General features: G+C 38.2%; 1 protein-coding gene across 3 annotated transcripts in view; it reads left to right on the forward strand.

Annotated features, from left to right (window-relative positions):
- Window positions 1–3,517: 3,517 nt before the first annotated feature.
- CD163 (CD163 molecule) overlaps window positions 3,518–19,392 on the forward strand; it is a 36,707-nt gene continuing 20,832 nt past the window's right edge. For all 3 annotated transcript variants that reach the window (XR_009009758.1, XM_057557124.1, XM_057557123.1), the window contains exons 1-6: window positions 3,518–3,664; window positions 4,810–4,896; window positions 5,559–5,879; window positions 8,805–9,125; window positions 11,063–11,383; window positions 11,906–12,226. Coding sequence is in view for 2 of the 3 variants with exons in the window: in XM_057557124.1 (XP_057413107.1) it covers window positions 3,619–3,664; window positions 4,810–4,896; window positions 5,559–5,879; window positions 8,805–9,125; window positions 11,063–11,383; window positions 11,906–12,226 (1,417 nt within the window). In the remaining variant the exon portion in view is untranslated. The remainder of the gene's footprint in view (window positions 3,665–4,809; window positions 4,897–5,558; window positions 5,880–8,804; window positions 9,126–11,062; window positions 11,384–11,905; window positions 12,227–19,392) is intronic.

Consider the following 19,392-nt stretch of genomic DNA (forward strand, 5'->3'; position numbering starts at 1 on the left):
CTTTGTTCATTTTCCCTCTCTTTTATGCCTTCTTTTGGATTAATTAAATACTTTTTATGATCTCATATTATCTACTTTATTGGCTTATTAGCTATAACTCTGTTTTATTATCTTAGTGGCTGCTTTAGGTTTATAGTATACGATTTTAGCTCACCATAGTCTGCCTTTGACTACTTTACACTGGATAAATAAACTTTATAATAATATTCTTTCATTTGTGTTTTCATCCTTTGTGTTATTATTTTCATACATTTTCCTTTTACATGTTATAAGCTCACCTTGTATAGCTGTTATTCTTGTTTAAACAATCAATTATTTTAAAAAATAAATAATGATAAAAACCACATATTTACCTATGTAGTTACCATTTCTGGTGTTCTACATTCCTTGTGTTGAACCGTATTTCTATCTAATACCATTTTTATTCTGCCTGAAAGACTTCCATTAACATTTCTTGTGGTGTGGGTCTACTGGTGATGAATTATTTCAGCTTTTTAAAGTGAAACAAAAAATCTTAAAATTTGTATGGAAACACAAAAGACCCCGAATAGCCAAAGCATTCTTGAGAAAGAAAAATGCAGCTGGAGGAGTCAGGCTCCCTGACTTCAGACTATACTATAAAGCTACTGTAATCAAAACAGTATGGTACTGGTACAAAAACAGAAACGTAGATCAATGGAACAGGACAGAAAGCCCAGAAATAAACCCACACACCTATGGTCAAGTAATCTATGACAAAGGAGGCAAGATTATATAATGGAGAAAAGACAGTCTCTTTAATAAGTGGTGCTGGGAAAACTGGACAGCTATATGTAAAAGAATAAAATTGGAATGCAACTTCTTAAGACATTGATTGAAAGTCTTACCTGAGCAGGTAACTTCTTGTAAAAGAATAAAGTTAGAACACTCTCTAACACCATATATAAAAAATAAACTCAAAATTGATTAAAGACCTACATGTAAGACTGGATACTATAAAACTCTTAGAGAAAAATGTAGGCAGAACACTCTTTGATATAAATCACAGCAATATCTTCTTTGATCCATCTCCTAGAGTAATGGAAATAAAAACAAAAATAAACTAATGGGACCTAATTAAACTTAAAACCTTTTGCACAGCAAAGGAAACCATCAACAAAACAAAAAGGCAACCTACTGAATGGGAGAAAATATTTGCAAATAACATGACCAACAAGGGGTTAATATCCAAAATATATAAACAGCTCTTGCAGCTCAACATCAAAAAAAAACAACAACAACAACAACCTGATTTAAAAATGGGCAGAAGACCTAAATAGACATTTCTCCAAAGAAGACATTCAGATGGCCAACAGGCACAAGAAAAGATGCTCAACTTCACTAATTATTAGAAAAATGCAAATTAAAACCACAATGAAATATCACCTCACACCAGTCAGAATGGCCATCATCAAAAAGTCTACAGACAATAAATGCTGAAGAGGGTGTGGAGAAAGGGAACCCTCCTATGCTGTTGGTGGGAATGTAAATTGATACAGCCACTATGGAGAACAGTATGGAGGTTCCTTAAAAAAACAGAGCCACCATGATCCAGCAATCCCACTCCTGGGCATATATCTTGAGAAAACCATGGTTCAAAAGGATACATGCACCCCAATATTTATTGCAATACTGTTTATAATAGCCAAGACATAGAAGCAACCTAAATGGCCACCAACAGATGAATGGATAAAGAAGATGTGGTACTTATATACTATGGAGTATTACTCAGCCATAAAAAAGAATGAAATAATGCCACTTGCAGCAACATGGATGGACCTGGAGATTATCACAGAAAGTGAAGTCAGAGAAAGACAAATGTCATACGATATGGTTTATATGTGGAATCTAAAAAGAATGGTACAAATGAACTTATTTACAAAACAGAAATAGGTTCACAGACATAGAAAACAAACTTATGGTTACCAAAAGGACAAGTTGGGGGAGGTAGGGATAAAGTAGGAGGTTGGGATTAACATATAAACACTATTATATATAAAATAGATAATCAACAAGGACCTACTGTATAGCACATGGAACACTATTCAATACTTTGTAGTAATCTATATGGGAAAAGAATCTGAAAAAGAATAGATATATGTATATGTATAACTGAATCACTTTGCTGTACACCTGAAACTAACACAACGTTGTAAATCGGCTATACGCCAGTATAAAATAAAAGTTAGGAAAAAAAATACTATTCAACCTCCTTTATTCCTAATGCAGAAAAAAAACAGTGAGAATTGTCTTTATTTCTCTTTATTTCTTTTTTTTTTTTCTTATACCTTAAATCCCTTTCTCTTTTTTCCTTTTAGCAAAGTGCTTCTCATACTTTAGGACACAATTTAAGCATCTTATCACAGAAAAGAGTTTTCTAACTGTTTGTTCCTGTCTTCTAGTTGGTATGACTAGTTCTTTCTTTATTTTTCACACTGTGCTTTGAAACTATGTTTATTATTGCTATTAGATATATTTCTCTTACTTGAATTTGACTTATTTAGAGCTAAAATCAAATCTTGTAAATTTTTATTTCACAATTTGTAGAATTTGTAACAGTCTTGGCTAATTTTATTGCTGCTCTTCATCCCATTAGAAAAGAAAAAGGAATGAAATAATGCCATTTGCAGCAACATGGATGGACCTAGAGATTGTCATGCTGAGTGAAGTAAGTCAGACAGAGAAAGACAAATATCATATGACATCGCTTATTTGTGGAATCTAAAAAAATGGTACAAATGAACTTATTTACAAAACAGAAATAGAGTCACAGATGTAGAAAACAAACTTATGGCTACCAGGGAGGAAAGTGGGGGTGGGGGGAGGGAGAAGGACAAACTGGGAGATTGGGATTGACATACACACAGTGCTATATAAAAAATAGATAACAAATAAGGACCTACTGTAGAGCACAGGGAACTTTTCTCAATACTCCATAATGACCTATACAGGAAAATACTCTAAAAAAGAGTGGACATATGCATATTTATAACTTATTCACTTTGCTGTACACCTGAAACTAACACAACATTGTAAGTCAACTATACTCCAATAAAAATTTTAAAGAAGAGAAGAAAAGAAATGCAAGTGCTTTCTATAGGTAATCTGCCCAAAATTATTCATTAGACATATTTGATTATGCAAATAATATTAAAAGTTGTTATAACACTCAAGCTTTTGTGATTTAATTATATTTTGCCTATTTTACTTTAATTTTTTGACATAATTTAACTACAAAACAATAGCTATTTTATGCTTCTAATATATTAGTCCAAAACAAAGTGCAGAAATTTAAAATATTCAATTCAATAACAACAGTATATAATTCAGTATTTCCCCTTTAATTTTTATAAATCTGTAGTGAGTGTTTCTCAGTTTTCTTTGGTTGTTTCATGTCCCAAATGGAAGAAAACATCAGCACGAAAGAGAACCTCCCACTTTTAATTACTTCCCTTTTCTGGTTGACTCCACCTCCATTATGAAGTCTTTCTGTTTTTTTGTGGATGTGAAATGATTTTTAGAATTCTTAGTGGTCCTCTTCTTTAGGAGACCATTCCTAGGGAATAATACAACAAGATTTAAGTATCATAAAACTTTGGAATGGACAAACTCAGAATGGTGCTACATGAAAACTCTGGATCTACTGGTAAAAGCTTCTCATTTGTTCTATTTACCCTTTAATGGAGTATAGCAATATTCTGGCAGTCAGTGGATCTGATTTAATAGTGATGGGCATCAGGAAGGTAAGTTATAGGAAAAGGGCAATAAGCCTATAAGGCAGTACCTTCTATCTTCCATAGATTCTAAATTGAAGATGTGAGATAAGGATTAGATTTGGCATCAAGTCTGTAAAACTGCTGAGGTGCAATTAAGTAAGGATCTAAAACTAACTGAATTGTATTGAGTTTGAAACTAACAGTTGTTAGAAAAATAGAACAAGTAGGAATGCATATTGATTGAAAGTTGATTCCCTAGAGGACATTATTTAGAATAACACCCCTAAGTGTTGAAATCTACTTCGTGACCTATGTAGATGCATTAAACTTATTTAGCATTCTTACTCTTTTTTTTTCAAGCTTTTAGACTGAGGTATAACATACCACATGAAAGCATAGGTCGTAAATGCACAGTTCAGTGAGTTATCGCAGAGGAGTGACTACATAGCGTTTTTACTTTTAAATTACTGTTGGGTGAGAGTAAGAAGGAGAATTGAGTGATAGAGCATTTTATGCTATTTTTGGAGATCAGTCCCAATAGTGGGGGTTTTCAAATATGAACTTTGTCACTTTTTACTCCAGTGTATTGTTCAACTACTATTTAGCAGGCACTGTGCCAGGTACTGGTGAAACTGGTCAACGTGATAGATATAATTCATTCCCTCATGGAACTTGCCATTTAATAATGTGGATCAGGTAGGCTTGGAGATGAGGGTATCAGTGGTTGAATATTGCTCTGTGCCTGAAGGGAGAACTGCCGACTTCTAAGTTTCATCAATGCCTTTTCAGTTTTCCAGGTTTTAAGGCTCAATCTTGCAATGCTTTTTCCATCCCCAACTCTCTTCTAATTCCTCGCCCCTAGATTGCCTATAAACATGAACGTTTTCAAAGCTACTTCACTGAGGCTGTATGATCCTGGGTACGAATTTTTCCTGCCTGCCTTGCCATTTAGGGGGAAGGATATTCTGTCTTGGTTTGACCTTCTTTGTTAACCTCAAACCTCTGAAACCGTCTGTCTCCTCCAAAGCCTCTTTTTGGGAAGACTCTACTTTTGCTCTCTTTCGTCTTTTCACAGAATTTAGAAGATATTCTGCCCACTTAAGTCCCTTCACTATTGCTGTGGTCTCAGTTCTCAGTGCCTGTTTGGTCACCCGTTCTCTTGGTGAGTACATTGTCAAATTTACTCACAACCTTAGCCCACTGTGACAAGAGTCACTAAAAAGCAAATAATTCTCCTGAAGGCTAAATAGCATCTAAAAACATGCTTCATGGTTTCAAAGTAGAAGATAATAGGAAAATATCTCCATTTCAATTTCCATTTGAGTCAATAAGTTTCTGGTAGATTTTAACTAGCATTTTAAAAATTCATGGTATTTTCCATATATGTGTGAAATAGGCAGTAAATTCCTTACAACTGGTCTTTCCATCCTCACCCTCAGCCTTCTTTCTACCGATCTTAGGATTCTGGAGAAACTTACATAGCTTATCCCTATAAAATTTTGTAATATCTTTTTTTTATAGTAAACTATCCATGAGAATATATAAATTGACGTTATAAAGAATATCAGCCATTAAATAAAGATACCATACAGTATTGTATTACCCAGATTTACTAGTTTTATGTCATTGCTTAATTTGAAGCCTGTGATACTGACATTTGTTTTTTTAATTTCTATTAAATAACATTCTCCTATTGTACCATGGATAGGTGCAGAAATATTTCTCGAATCTGGCTTTGAAAAATAAATAAGTAATCTAAAGAATAATAATTTTCTACTTGCTCTTTGGATCTTGACCAATTGCTGCCTTTACTTATTGTTACAGGAGGAACAGACAAGGAGCTGAGGCTAACGGCTGGTGAAAACAAGTGTTCTGGGAGAGTGGAGGTGAAAGTCCAGGAGGAGTGGGGAACTGTGTGTAATAATGGCTGGGACTTGTCCGCAGTCTCCGTTGTTTGTAGGCAGCTGGGATGTCCAACTGTTATCAAAGCCACTGGATGGGCTAATTCCAGTGCAGGCTCTGGACGCATTTGGATGGATCATGTTTCTTGTCGAGGGAATGAATCAGCTCTCTGGGATTGCAAACATGATGGGTGGGGAAAGCATAACTGTACTCACCAACAGGATGTTGGAATCACCTGCTCAGGTAAGACTTGCATAAGTCAAGCCTTAACATGAAATGCTTTGTGAAAAAAAATCTATGGGTTAAAAATTAAAAGGAGCCAGTTTTCTGTAAGTAATCTAGTCGACGTATAAAATTACCCAATCCATTGCTAAAAGACCAGAAAACACATGACAAAGCCCATATTAAAAAAAAAATCAAAAGAGATTCTGGATACTACAATCAATGAGGAAGTGACTAGCTTCAATTTCATATTAAGTAATCCTACTATAACTTTCTACTTCTACATAAAAATATCATGATATCTAAGTTAATTCCTTGTCCCCTTTCCCCATAAAATGCTGCTTTCATGCATTGGCCCATAAATCATGACCCTTTTGCCCATTAATTGATAATCAACTTACTCTATCAGGAAATAAATATTCTTAGCACTAATCCTTTTTTGTTGGAGGAAGGATGTTTTGCAAAGTAGAATTGCTTCTTCCACTGTACAATGCTATTCATTTACTATTACAAGGTAGTTTTAGTTTTAATTTATAAAACATTTCATAAGTTTCATCTCACTTGCCCTTACAATAGCCCAGACCTTTCTGCTGACGAATCCCAAGGTCATGTTTCTGACCCAGTTCAGATTCCTGGGCTTCCAATTTCTCTTTGCTCATGTCATTGACCTTTATGCAACTTTATCACCACCCAGCCTTTCTATTAGAGATCATCTCCTCCATAGGACTGATTTTAGATAGGACTAATCTCTATCTAAAATCTCATGGTGGTGTAATGGGAGCAACAGAGGCTAGTATCTAGAAAATTGCTCAGCTGCTCATTAATGCTATTATTTTGAGCAAGTTGCTAAATCTTTCTAAACTTCAGTTTCTGAGCACCCAATGATATAATACATGTAAAGCTACTGGTACACTGGTAGGTAATAGGTGTTAAAAATTAACATTAGTTTCCTCGTGGCTCACTGCCTCTCATTACCTAGACAACTCATTTCTCTTTCTTCTTCCTTCTCTTCCTCCACTCTTCTCTTCTTCCCCCTTCTTCTTCTCTTCTTCTTGTCTTTTATTGTTAATCATTTTGCAGGGAAAGATAAGAAATAACAATTGTAACATCTACATCAAACATCTACAGCAAAGTTTAAAATGATAATAAATCTTGCCAGGCTCTTACTATAATTATTGCTGTCTATAGAGTTGACTGTTTAAGCTAAGACATCAATGTAGTACTTTTAGCTCGTGTTCTGTTTTTCATACCTTTACATAAGGATCCTTTATATAAGGATGACATTAATCAAACTTGGTTTTTGAAGTTTATACACCTAAACCTCCAACTGGTGCGTAATAATAGAAAGGGATGTGTAGCCACTCAGGGACTCATGAGTTTCATGAGGTTTCTGAGTTCATATTTCTGAGGTTTCAGAGTCTGTATTTCTGAGATTCTCTACCCTGGTCAATGCTCAATCCTCAGAACATCTACTTGGGAAATTCTATTATTATCACATGCATAATAGTAAAGAGGATAGACTCTGGTGCTAGATTGTTTTTTTTGTTTGTTTGGGTTTTTTTTGCATTCTGTCTCTACCGTTTTCTGGGTGTTTGATCCTGTGTCAATTATTTAACCTCAGTTTGCTTATCTGGGAAGTAGAGATAGTGGTAATGACACATAATGCTTAATGTTGCTGTGAAAACTGAAGATAGCATATGTAATACATTTGGAACAGCATATGCATATTTTGATTGTAAGCTATTATTATTATTCATGATACAAAATCTTGTTGAGCGGAGGTCCTTGCCTGGAGTTCAGTGCTTTTAAAATTGAATTACTTTTTCAAAAAAGAACTTCTAAGCATTTTATTCAACCACAAACAGTTTCTGGTTTTTAGGTGTCCCAAAATTTCATCCCAAGTCTCTTTTTCTCAGGTATTTTAGTCATCATAGAAAATCTAAGGATAGTGTATAGAGAGAATTTTCTTTATGAAAAAGCCATTCTTTGCTAAAAATGGTAGCAGGTGGTTCAGGGGAGGGAAAAGAAAGCTTTGATTCAGGAAAAAATTGGTAAGAAATAATCTTGATTAATTTTTTTCCCCAATTTTTAATGTTTTTTAAAAATTTATTTATTTATTTATTTTTGGCTGCATTGGGTCTTCATTGCTGTGCATGGGCTTTTCTCTAGTTGGGGCGAGCAGGGGCTACTCTTTGTTGCAGTGCACGGGCTTCTTATTGCGGTGGCTTCTCTTGCTGTGGAGCACGGGCTCTAGGCACGCGGGCTTCAGTAGCTGTGGCATGCAGCTTCAGTAGTTGTGGCTCACAGGCTTAGTTGCTCCGTAGCATGTGGAATCTTCCCAGACCAGGGCTCAAACCTGTGTCCCCTGCATTGGCAGGCAGATTCTTAACCACTGCGCTACTAGGAAGTCCTAATGTTTAATGTTTTTGTATACCAATTTTGCAAACTATCATGCATGCTTATGCATTTTTTTTTGCTTTTTCCTGTTTTCTAATTTCAAATTCAACTTCAAGCAATCATTCATGCTCTAAACTGATGGTCATAAAAAAAGATTAAAATAAAAATTTTAACTGTTCAACAAATGACTGGTTTGTCATTTTTGCTTCTTTGTAGTATGAACAAATTTTATTTTTCAACCTTTTTAAATAAATACTTTGAAGCAAACGTATCTATTTCTACATAGAAGTGTTTATTATGCCTTAGTAATGGAAGGAAACAAAACAAAACACAAAGTAAAGTTTAATCTGTAAAAGTTTTTTTACAGATTAATCGTTGGTTCGTTTTCAAAAGATTAAAATTATCCAAAATGTGAACAGGGGCAGCATCCAAAATGAAGCATCATTTTTAAGGATAGGATCAAATCTCAACTGACTAGAGGAATATCATTTTCTAAAATCACTTCTGAATAAATATTACTTCTGAATTCTGGTCTTTTCTCCGCTCTAGATGGATCTGATTTGGAGATGAGGCTGATGAATGGAGGAAACCGGTGCTCAGGAAGAATAGAGGTCAAATTCCAAGGACAGTGGGGAACTGTGTGTGACGATAACTTCAACATAGATCATGCTTCTGTGGTTTGTAAACAACTTGAATGTGGAAGTGCTGTCAGTTTCTCTGGTTCAGCTAATTTTGGAGAAGGTTCTGGACCAATCTGGTTTGATGATCTTGTATGCAATGGAAATGAGTCAGCTCTCTGGAACTGCAAGCATGAAGGATGGGGAAAGCATAATTGCGATCATGCTGAGGATGCTGGAGTGATTTGCTTAGGTAAGGACTGGCCTGCGTTTTTTCTGTTCTCCATGAGAGGACAAAAAAAGGGGGTAAAAGTGTCAAAAGGCTGAACTCCTAAAAACATAATGACGTCTGCTTTTTCTATCGCCTTATTATTACCTAATTTCAGGATGCAGTTCTGATACCTGTGGAATTTTTACCTTAACTGTAATTAGGATAAATAGGTTAGGGGGGAATGATGACAGTGAAATTGAGATCCAAGTCATGAGGGTAGAAGGAAGTGTTTAGAGAATAGTCCACTCCCCCCATCCCTCCAAAAAAAGAAAGAAAAAGAAAAAAAAGTTAACTGTTAAAAACAGGTTAGAATTTTGCTCTCTGGATGTTTTGGAGCACCCCCCTTATCATCCTCTACCTACAAAAGTCTCCCCTTTAGCCATTTTGACCCACCCTTTCTTAAACCCACCTTTTCTTAAATTCACAGAATCAAATGATTAAAAAATTGGTTTCCTATTAAAACCTCACTTATGCTAGTGCTATGTTATGAGCAGGCACTGTGTCTGTCTAGAAACTTTCATGTTTCACGCTTGATTACGGGACAGGGACATGGCTTTGCGTGTACAAGACTGTCACTCTCCTTTCTTCACTTGAGTGCCGAGTTTGAAGAAGACCTAGTAAGTCTTGAACCCCAGGGAATATTTAGGAAACTATAACTAGGGTAAAAATGTCCCTGTATTCACCAGGTATTTTTTCTTCAAATGAAGGAAATTCAATTCAGACTAACTTTAAAATGAGAGAATACTGACTCAGAAAACAGGGAAATCCAGGAGGTACAGTTGGCTCCATCCAAGCACTGCGCGGCTTGCGGAATCTTAGTTCCCCGACCAGGGATCGAAGCCCGGTCACGGCAGTGAAAGTTCTAACCACTGGACAGCCAGGGAATTCCCAAATTGGCTTTTTTCTTGTCGAATAATGTGACCATCTATAGTCTAAACCACAGAGAATGGGATTCCTACAGAAAAGATGGATTCTGTTAGCTGAAGAAAGTGAAAGGGATTTGGCGTAGAAAAAACACAGTATGTACCTTCTGTTTCCCTTTACCCATCGAAATCTTTCTAGGTCCCCAATCAGCACGTTTCTTCTCAGTGTGTTTTATACATGCTGAGTAATCACAATAAACAGCATTGTGACAACAAAAACCAAAACTGCCTGAGGAAAAAAAGCAATGTATTTTTTATAGGATATTACTTAGAATCAAGTTCTGTTCTTTGAGGAATATTGATTGGGGTAAGTTGAAAGTAGTAATGGTGAAGTCTCTTTTCTCTTTGCTTTGCTTTTAAACCGCAGAAGTGGTCAGAAAGGGGTCAGGCATGTAATACAAACCAGGTAGTCTGGGTAGGCAATGAAGTCAGAGGCAAAAGTGAGTATTTAGTATTGAGGCAAACTGGAGTGTGTAGGTCCCACCTAGACACCTGCAAATATATATTTAAAAGGGAAAAAACCAAACAATTCCAACAAAAAATCTGTGGTGATCAAACAAGCAAATCTCTAGATAAATTTCAGTCCCTGGGCCTCCCGTTAGGAACTCTTCCTATAATGCATTCTCTCCATAGTGAAAAGCCCTGTCTTTTTTTAAATTTATTTATTTTTATTGATTGATTGATTGATCTTTTCCATTATGGTTTATTACAAGATATTGAATATAGTTCTCTGTGCTATACAATAGGACCTTGTTGTTTACCCGTTCTAAATATAATAGTTTGCATCTGCTAGTCCCAAACTTCCAATCCGTAAAAAGTCCTGTCTTCTTGCCTGATCCACTCCTCCTTCCATCTTTAACGATTTTCAGTGGTAATATATCACTGTTTTCTCCATCTCTCCTTATATCTCCCCCTTAACTCATCTCAGGTACAGCTGTTTAGAGTGCCTTCATTCTTGTTTCTTTATCACTGACTTGTTTTGTTTTCCTCTTACAGAGGGAGCAGACCTGAGCCTGAGACTGGTAGATGGAGTCACTGAATGTTCAGGAAGATTAGAAGTGAAATTCCAAGGAGAATGGGGGACAGTGTGTGATGATGGCTGGGATAGTAACGATGCCGCTGTGGCATGTAAGCAACTGGGATGTCCAACTGCCGTCACTGCCATTGGTCGAGTCAACGCCAGTGAAGGAATTGGACACATTTGGCTTGACAGTGTTTCCTGCCATGGACATGAGTCTGCTCTCTGGCAATGTAAACACCAAGAATGGGGAAAGCATTATTGCAATCATAATGAAGATGCTGGTGTGACGTGTTCTGGTAAGTTAAAACAAAACAAAACAAAAAGAAAAACAGAGGAGGAAGGACCTGTGTTCTTTAGGAGTAGGAATAGGTGTGAGATGTGAGAGAGAGAAATATCTAATAATTTCCTTGTTGGGAATTCTTTTACAGTTGTGAGGAATCTTTAACACATTCTTTATATGACTAGTTTGGTGGGTTCTCTGACTCTATTTTCTATAATAATTTTTCCGACTGCTATTAGGGACCACACTTCAAATTCTAAATCTACCTGGAGCTCCAAAAGACAAAATGATGTAGGTCTTTTCTTTATATCTGATTTGCTCATATTTTTTAGCCATTGACAATTTTTATTAAGTTTTGAAACTGTAATCCCATTTCTAACAAAATTCATGGTCTATACTGGCTCTTCAAAAAGCCAGGAGATGGGTAAGCCAGAATTTCCAGTGTCTCAGTATTTGGGAAGGAACAAGATTTTTAAAATACCCTTTGGGAGCTAACCTCCATATGTATCTGTGACCTAAGTTTATGTTTCTTTTGCAGATGGATCAGATCTGGGACTGAGACTTAAAGGTGGAGGCAGCCACTGTGCTGGGACAGTGGAGGTGGAAATTCAGAAATTGATAGGGAAAGTGTGTGACAGAGGCTGGGGACTGAAAGAAGCTGATGTGGTTTGCAGGCAGCTGGGATGTGGATCTGCGCTCAAAACATCCTATCAAGCTTATTCCAAAATTAAGGCAACAAACACATGGCTGTTTTTAAGCAGCTGTAATGGAAATGAAACTTCTCTTTGGGACTGCAAGAATTGGCAATGGGGTGGACTTAGTTGTGATCACTATGATGAAGCCAAAGTTACCTGCTCAGGTAAGACTTTCAATCAACGTGTTAAGAAGTTGCATTCCAATTTTATTCTTTTACGTGTAGCTGTCCAGTTTTCCCAGCACCACTTATTGAAGATTCTGTCTTTTTTCCATTGTATATTCTTGCCTCCTTAGTCATAGATTAGATGATCATAGGTGCGTGGGTTTATTTCTGGGCTCTCTATCCTGTCCTATTGATCTATGTGTCTGTTTTTGTGCCAGTACCATACTCTTTTGTTGACTGTAGCTTTGTAGTATAGTCTGAAGTCAAGGATCCTAATTCCTCCATTCCTCCAGAATGATTCCTATCATTCCTTAATGATAGGGATTGCATTAAATTTGTAGATTGCTTTGGGTAGTATGGTCATTTTAACCATATTGATGCTTCCAGTCCAGAAACACAGTATATCTTTCCACCTGTTTGAGTCATCTTCAATTTCTTTCATCAGTGTCTTACAGTTTTCTGAGTACAGGCCTTTTGCTTCCTTAGGTAGGTTTATTCCTAGGTATTTTATTCTTTTTTATGTGATGGTAAATGGGACTGTTTCCTCAATTTCTCTTTCTGATAGTTCATTGCTAGTGCATAGAAATGCAACAGATTTCTGTATATTAATTTTGTATCCTGCAACTTTACCGAATTCATTGATGAGTTCTAGTAGTTTTTTGGTGGCGTCTTTAGGACTTTCTATATACAGTATCATGTCGTCTGCAAACAGTGACGGTATTACTTCTTCCTTTCCAGTTTGGATTCCTTCTATTTCTTTCTCTTGTCTGATTGCTGTTCCTAGAACTTTAGATACTATGTTGAATAAAAATGGCAAGAGTGGGCATCCTTGCCTTTGTTCCTGATCTTAGAGGAAATGCTTTCAGCTTTTCACCATTGCGTTTGATATCAGGTAGATTGCCTATCTGCACTTCACTTAGTTCTTATTCTGGGGTTTTATCTTGTTCCTTTGTTTGCAACATGTTCCTCTGTTGCCTCATTTTGCCTAACTTGCTGTTTTCAGTTCTACATATCTGGTAGATTGGTTACATTTCCCAACCTTAGAGAAATGGCCTTCTGTGGGAAATGTCCTATGCTTTCAGCAGCACACTCCCCTCTGGTCACCAGAGCTATATGCTCTAGGGGTGCCCCCCATGTTGACTGCACAAGTCCTTCTGATGTGGTTGGCATGGGGTAGCTGGCTGCAGAGACCAGGGGTGTCCCAGGACTAGTGCTGTTTCACTGTGAGTTGAGCCAAGTTCTACAATGGGTGATTGCAGAGCCAGGGTTCTCAGATCTAGTGTCATACTGCTGGTGGGTGGAGCTTGTTCCTGACATGGCTGGCTGTGGGTTCCGGGGTGTCCCAAAGCTAGTGTTGGCCTGCTGGTAAGTGGAGCTGGTTCCTGGGGCAGATGGCTGAGGGGTCCAACATGTCTCAGAGTTGGTGTCCACCTGCTTGTCAGTGGGACCAATGTCCAAGGGATCCTGGGGCTGGTGCCCACCTACTGGTGCATGAAGCCATATCCTGGGGCTAATGCCAGCCACTGGAAGACAGACAGGTCCTGGGGTCCCAGCTATAGGGCCCAGGAATCCCAGAGCTGGTGTTGGCTTGCTGATGGACAGGGCCAGGGTCCCAGGGGTGCTGGTACTGGCCTCCTGGTGGGTGGGCTGTGTCCTGGCAAGGCAGGTTGTGGGGCTACGGTGGTCCTAGGGCTGGGGTCTGTCCACTGGGGGATAAGGCTTGTCCCAGGGCTAGCACCAACCCTCTGGTGGGTGGAGCTGGGTCCCAGGGTCTCTGGCTGCAGGGCCCAGGGGTCCAGGAGCTGATGTTGGCCTGCTGGTAGACAGGGCCAAGGCCCAGGGTGTCCCCAGGCTCGTGTCAGCTCACTGCTGGGTGGAGCCGGGTCCCAAGGGCTCTGGCTGCAGGGCCCTGGGGATCCCAGGGTTGGTATGTCAGCCCACTGATGGGCAGGGCTGGAGCCCAGGGAGTCCTGGGGATGGTGCCTGCCCACTGGTGGGTGGAGCTGGGTCCCAGGGTCTCTGGCTGCAGGGCCCTAGCGGTCCCTGCACTCGTGCCGGCCCACTGTTGTGTGGGGCTAGGTCCTGGGCCCTCTGGTGGGCAGGGCCATGTTCCAGGGTAGCTGTGGGCTCAGGATGTCTCAAGAAGCCTGCCTGCTGGTAGGGGCAGTAGTGGGGGAGGGGTGTCGCTGCCCGATAAATTGCTTGGTCTCAGGTGTCTCAGTACTGGTGCTGACAGGCTGGTGAGTGGGTCTGGGTCCTGGTGCTAATAAGCTAAAGAGAGGATTCCAAAAATGACTTTTTCTAACACCAGTATCCTTGTGGTAGAATGAGCTCCCCACAACGACTGCTGCCAGTGTCTATGTTCTCAGGGTGAACTCCAGTCACCTCCTGTCTCTCCGGGAGGCTCTCCAAGATCAGCAGGTGGAGCTGACCCAGACTCTTTCAAATTACTGCTTCTGCCCTGGGTCCCGGAGAGGGTGAGATTTTGTGTGTGTCCTTTATGAGTGGAGTCTCTATTTCCCACAACCCTCGGCTCTCCCAAAAGTAAGCCCTGCTGGCCTTCAAAGCCAAACGTTCTGGGGGTGCAAGACCCCTGGGCTTGTCTTCCTGGTGCAGGATCCCTGGGCTGGGGAGCCCGATGTGCGACTTAACTTCTTGACTTCTTGAGTTGGATGCTTAATTAATTTTGATTCTTTCCTGTTTATTAATATAACCATTTGAGGTTATAGGTTTTCCACTGAGTGTACCAGTAGCTATATCATATAATTGATGAATTGATGCTCTGTGACTCTGGGACACAGAACTTACTATGACTGTTATGTAGTCATTGTGAATTGCTCTTTTTAGTATTATAAGGTTTCCATCTTTTATGGTTGAACAATTCTTTTTTTTCTGGCTATGCCACACAGCTTGTGGGATCTTAGTTCTCCGACCAGGGATTGAACCCGCACCCTCGGCAGTGAAAGCGAGGAGTCCTAACCACTGGACTGCCAGGAAATTCCCAAAAAATTTTTGTTCTCAATCAAATTTGTCTGATATTAATATCTCACCTGTTGCTTTATTTTCTATTCTCTTACTTTCAACCTTTACAAATAATTTTGTTCCAGGTGCATCACTTGTACTCATAATAGAATTGGGATTTATGTTGAAAAGGACTCTGATAGAGTTACTTTTTATGAAATGGGAGATGTATTTGACCTTAAGTTAGTCATATTATGCATTATTATGTTGTCATATTATATATACATAATATTTATTGTCGTGTAATATGCTACAACTGAAAACATATTTCACTCTATGACCTTTATGGGGCCTTTGCATGTGTTTGGGAATGTGTAAGCATATTTGTATGTCTGATAATTTCCTTCTAAATTTAGAAAGGGTTGTCTATTTTCCTATTAATTTATTTTATTTAATTAATATGAAGTTCAGCTGCAACTACAAGAAAAACCACCTGAGTGGCTAAAGAAAAAAAATTTTTTTTCTCATTTAAAATAAGTCAAATAGGTAAGAAGTTTAAGGCTGCTTGGGTGGTCACCAAGAAACACCTAGAGTTGTTCTTCTGCAGTAATTATCAAATCCTACTGGACAAGAATAATGAGTTGCCCTGCGAATGACGACATGTGTTGGTGAGCCAGTTTGATAGACCAGGTTCTGCCCTCTGAGAAGCTGCTCTCTGCGTGCTATCCTTCATGAGCCCAGGCGCTCTTCTCAGGGCAGTACTTCCTAGTGCGTTGTTCTCATAGTCAATTCTGAGTTCAGTTTGGAGAGTATACCTGTCCGGGGGCTGCACAGCTTTCACAACCCACTTTCTGCTGATACTGATTTAGGGACCCTTGGATTGCTTTTAGGGTTGAGTAATCATTAGCCGATGTCGGCTGCCCTCAAAGTCAGCAAAAAATTCTCTCCAAACTTAGTAGGCTTCTAGTCTGTTTTGCTTTAATCCAATGCCATGTGAAAGTAACAACAAAGAATAAATTACGTACTTTGATCTATCCGGTGACCAGGTCCTTCCTCTTAATTTATTGACCACTGCCCTAAGGTCATTTGAAACCCTGTGTTTGGAAAGGCAAGACCTAAATCCTGTCTCTGCTGGTAGGCTCATTGTCTTTGTATGCACAGCGTCAATTTTATTGTCTGCTAAATCCACAATTTTATCACCACCTTAATTTAGGGGACAGGATACGTAGGGTTTGTTTTTCTTCAATCCTGTTAAGTTCCAAATTATAAGACTCTCAATTAACTACATATAGTAGCTGCAGGCAGAAGATGTCTCCCTCACGGAATTAGTATTTATCCTTCCAGTTCTTCTTGCAGTCTAGCTGCTTCTAGTCTGAGCTCATCTCTCTCTTAAGTGTTAAAAGTGGCAAGGAGGATTCATGTCATGTCAACATTCTGATATTTTTCTTTTTTTATACCTTTATAAAAGTATACTTTTCTTTTTTTACACTTGCCCCAATATGTTCTCAAATTTTTCAGCTTTAGTAAGCAGATGGTTTTCTTTTCAAGGTGACATTTGTCCAAATATCTTACCATGGATAACATGACTTATTAGCTTTCCAGCCTACAATATCTGAGTCATTAGTATATTCTGCCCATGAATTCCATTCAACCACATCCAAAATTTAGGTTTTATTACTAGAGTACCTCACTTATGATAACACATTCTGAATTATTTAGGATTCTATTAAGCTGCCTATAATAGAAATTGCAAATAGCATAAATCTGCAACTTAAGGTGGGCCCCTCTCTTTACAAAATTATATTTTTGTTTGCTATCTGCCGTATGTGCACTTTGCTTTCTTTTGTAAACTCTCTTACTATATTTCTGTAGCTTTTTGGAAGCTCTTCTATTTTTTTTTTTTTTTAATAAATTTATTTATTTTATTTATTTATTTTTGGCTGTGTTGGGTCTTCGTTGCTGTGTGCGGGCTCTCTCCAGTTGCGGCGAGCGGGGGCCACTCCTCATTGCGGTGCGCAGGCCTCTCACTGCGGTGGCCTCTCCTATTGCGGAGCACGGGCTCTAGGCGCATGGGCTTCAGTAGTTGTGGCACTTGGGCTCAGTAGTTGTGGCTCACAGGCTCTAGAGCGCAGGCTCAGTAGTTGTGGCGCACGAGCTTAGCCGCTCTGCGGCATGTGGGATCCTCCCGGACCAGGGCTCGAACCCGTGTCCCCTGCATTGGCAGGCGGACTCCCAACCACTGCGCCACCAGGGAAGCCCGGAAGCTCTTCTATTAATACTTATTTTGGGGCCTAGATTTTAGCTCTCTCCTTGTTTTTCTAGAAATAGAGTTTGTAATTTTATTTTTTGATTTACTTGATACTTTCAGAAGATTTCTAGGAAAAAATTATGGAAATATTGTCTCTGTGCCTGTCAAGTTCAAACTACGGATTCCATAATCTGTTCAAATTCTTAGACTTTTATAAAGCACAAGGTTTTATGGATGATAGGGGCCAGAACTCAGTAAAGCTGGAAGACTAGAAAGACAAAGTAACAATTTATCCCTGACAGGTAGTTTAGACAAGCCAGCTACAAAGAGGTCTAAGAATTTTGGCCACAAAATTGCTTTGAATCCCAGACATTTTGTTTGTGATGACTGTATATTTGCTGTAGAGGACATCTGAACCTAAGAAATGGTTCATTTGAGTTGTGTTTTATTTTACTGAAGTCTAAAAAATAATTTTGAGACTAGAATGATTTATACTTCTTCAGAGTCTGGAAAGGAATAAATGATGAAAATGTATCAATGCTTCTTTAAAGCATATTGTGTATTTTATCTATTACTAAGCAAAAGGAAGTAACTCTAATTATTTCTTATATTTGTTCTTCATTTCTCCATTTCTTCATTTATTCATTTCTACAGAAAGAAATGAATACAGATTTAGTTATTGATGTCAGGGAAAGTTTAACTTATTGATTAAAGGAGCTAAATCCAGGCACAAAAATTCAATTAATGGCTTTTATGTTAAAATGCACTCATAGGTTTAACAGGAAAAAAAATTCCTTAAAGGGGTAAATTACCAATATTCTAACAATGTACACAGAGTAAATGGTATAAGGAAGCCAATCTGTGGTACAGATTAATGTGTTACTAGCAGATTCATGAAATAAAGGCTGAGGATACAGTCTCCAAGACATTTCTGGGTGGAAGAATTTCTCTTTTGCCCTGGACTCAAATATTTTATGACAAAGGAAATAAGAGGATACTTACAGAAGGGACTTGTTTTCAAGGGCTTCACAAGTTTTCACCATTAAAGAGAAAGTTATTTGTTTTTGCTTTTTTTTGGTTGGGGGGAGGTTGTTTTTTCACTGGTTGTGTTTTATTTTGTTCGAGATCGATCTAGATGAGAGAGCAAGAGGTTAAAAGAAAGCTGAATTTGGCTCAATCTAAGAAACTGTTTTTATTCAAAGGTTTAGGTCTGTCCAAAAGTGGAATAAGATTATATGAATATTAGCTAATGATATCTTGGAGGAATTTCATGCTCAAATAATGATTCAACAAGATTAAATCAAGGACTTGACTCAAGAATCTTTCATTATTTGTGTTGTAGAGGCATTATTTACTTTAAAGTCTTAGCTGTGTTTAGAAAGCAACGTGTTCTTCAACTCAGATTTGGATGGAACTTGCTTTGTACATATTTAATGGATAAGTGGTGAAATTTTTGCATGCTGAGTTATTCTATGCTTCTATAATAGAGAATATAGTCAGATCTAGAACACTTTAGGAAATTGGCGAGGGCTGATAGTATATCTGTGTCATGCTGATAGTAGTGTTGAGGGATCGTAAAAATTAGTGATATTTAACAGCAGGCATCTCTAAAAGACTTATGCCTTTTAGAAAGTCCAATTTCATATGCATTTCCTTTCTTTCCTCTCTTTTAAGATGAATTAAAGGAAATAGTTTGCATCTCGCACGTAACTTGAATTACCGCTGAGGATGTTAAAAGAAACTAACACTTATCTTGATGAGTGTGATCTCAACCTGGCAAAGAATGTCCTTAAAACCTGAGCCCCATTTCTTCAGCTTTATTTCTGGTGTGTCTTTTCTTTACGTTTTAAATTCCAACCATGGTAAATTATCCATAATTTCTCAATTACATCATGCTATTTCATGACTGTATTCTTTAAATGCCATATCACACATTATTTACTTGGCAAACTCCTCA

Source organism: Balaenoptera acutorostrata, chromosome 11, assembly GCF_949987535.1.
Source record: "Balaenoptera acutorostrata chromosome 11, mBalAcu1.1, whole genome shotgun sequence".
NCBI lineage: Eukaryota > Metazoa > Chordata > Mammalia > Artiodactyla > Balaenopteridae > Balaenoptera > Balaenoptera acutorostrata.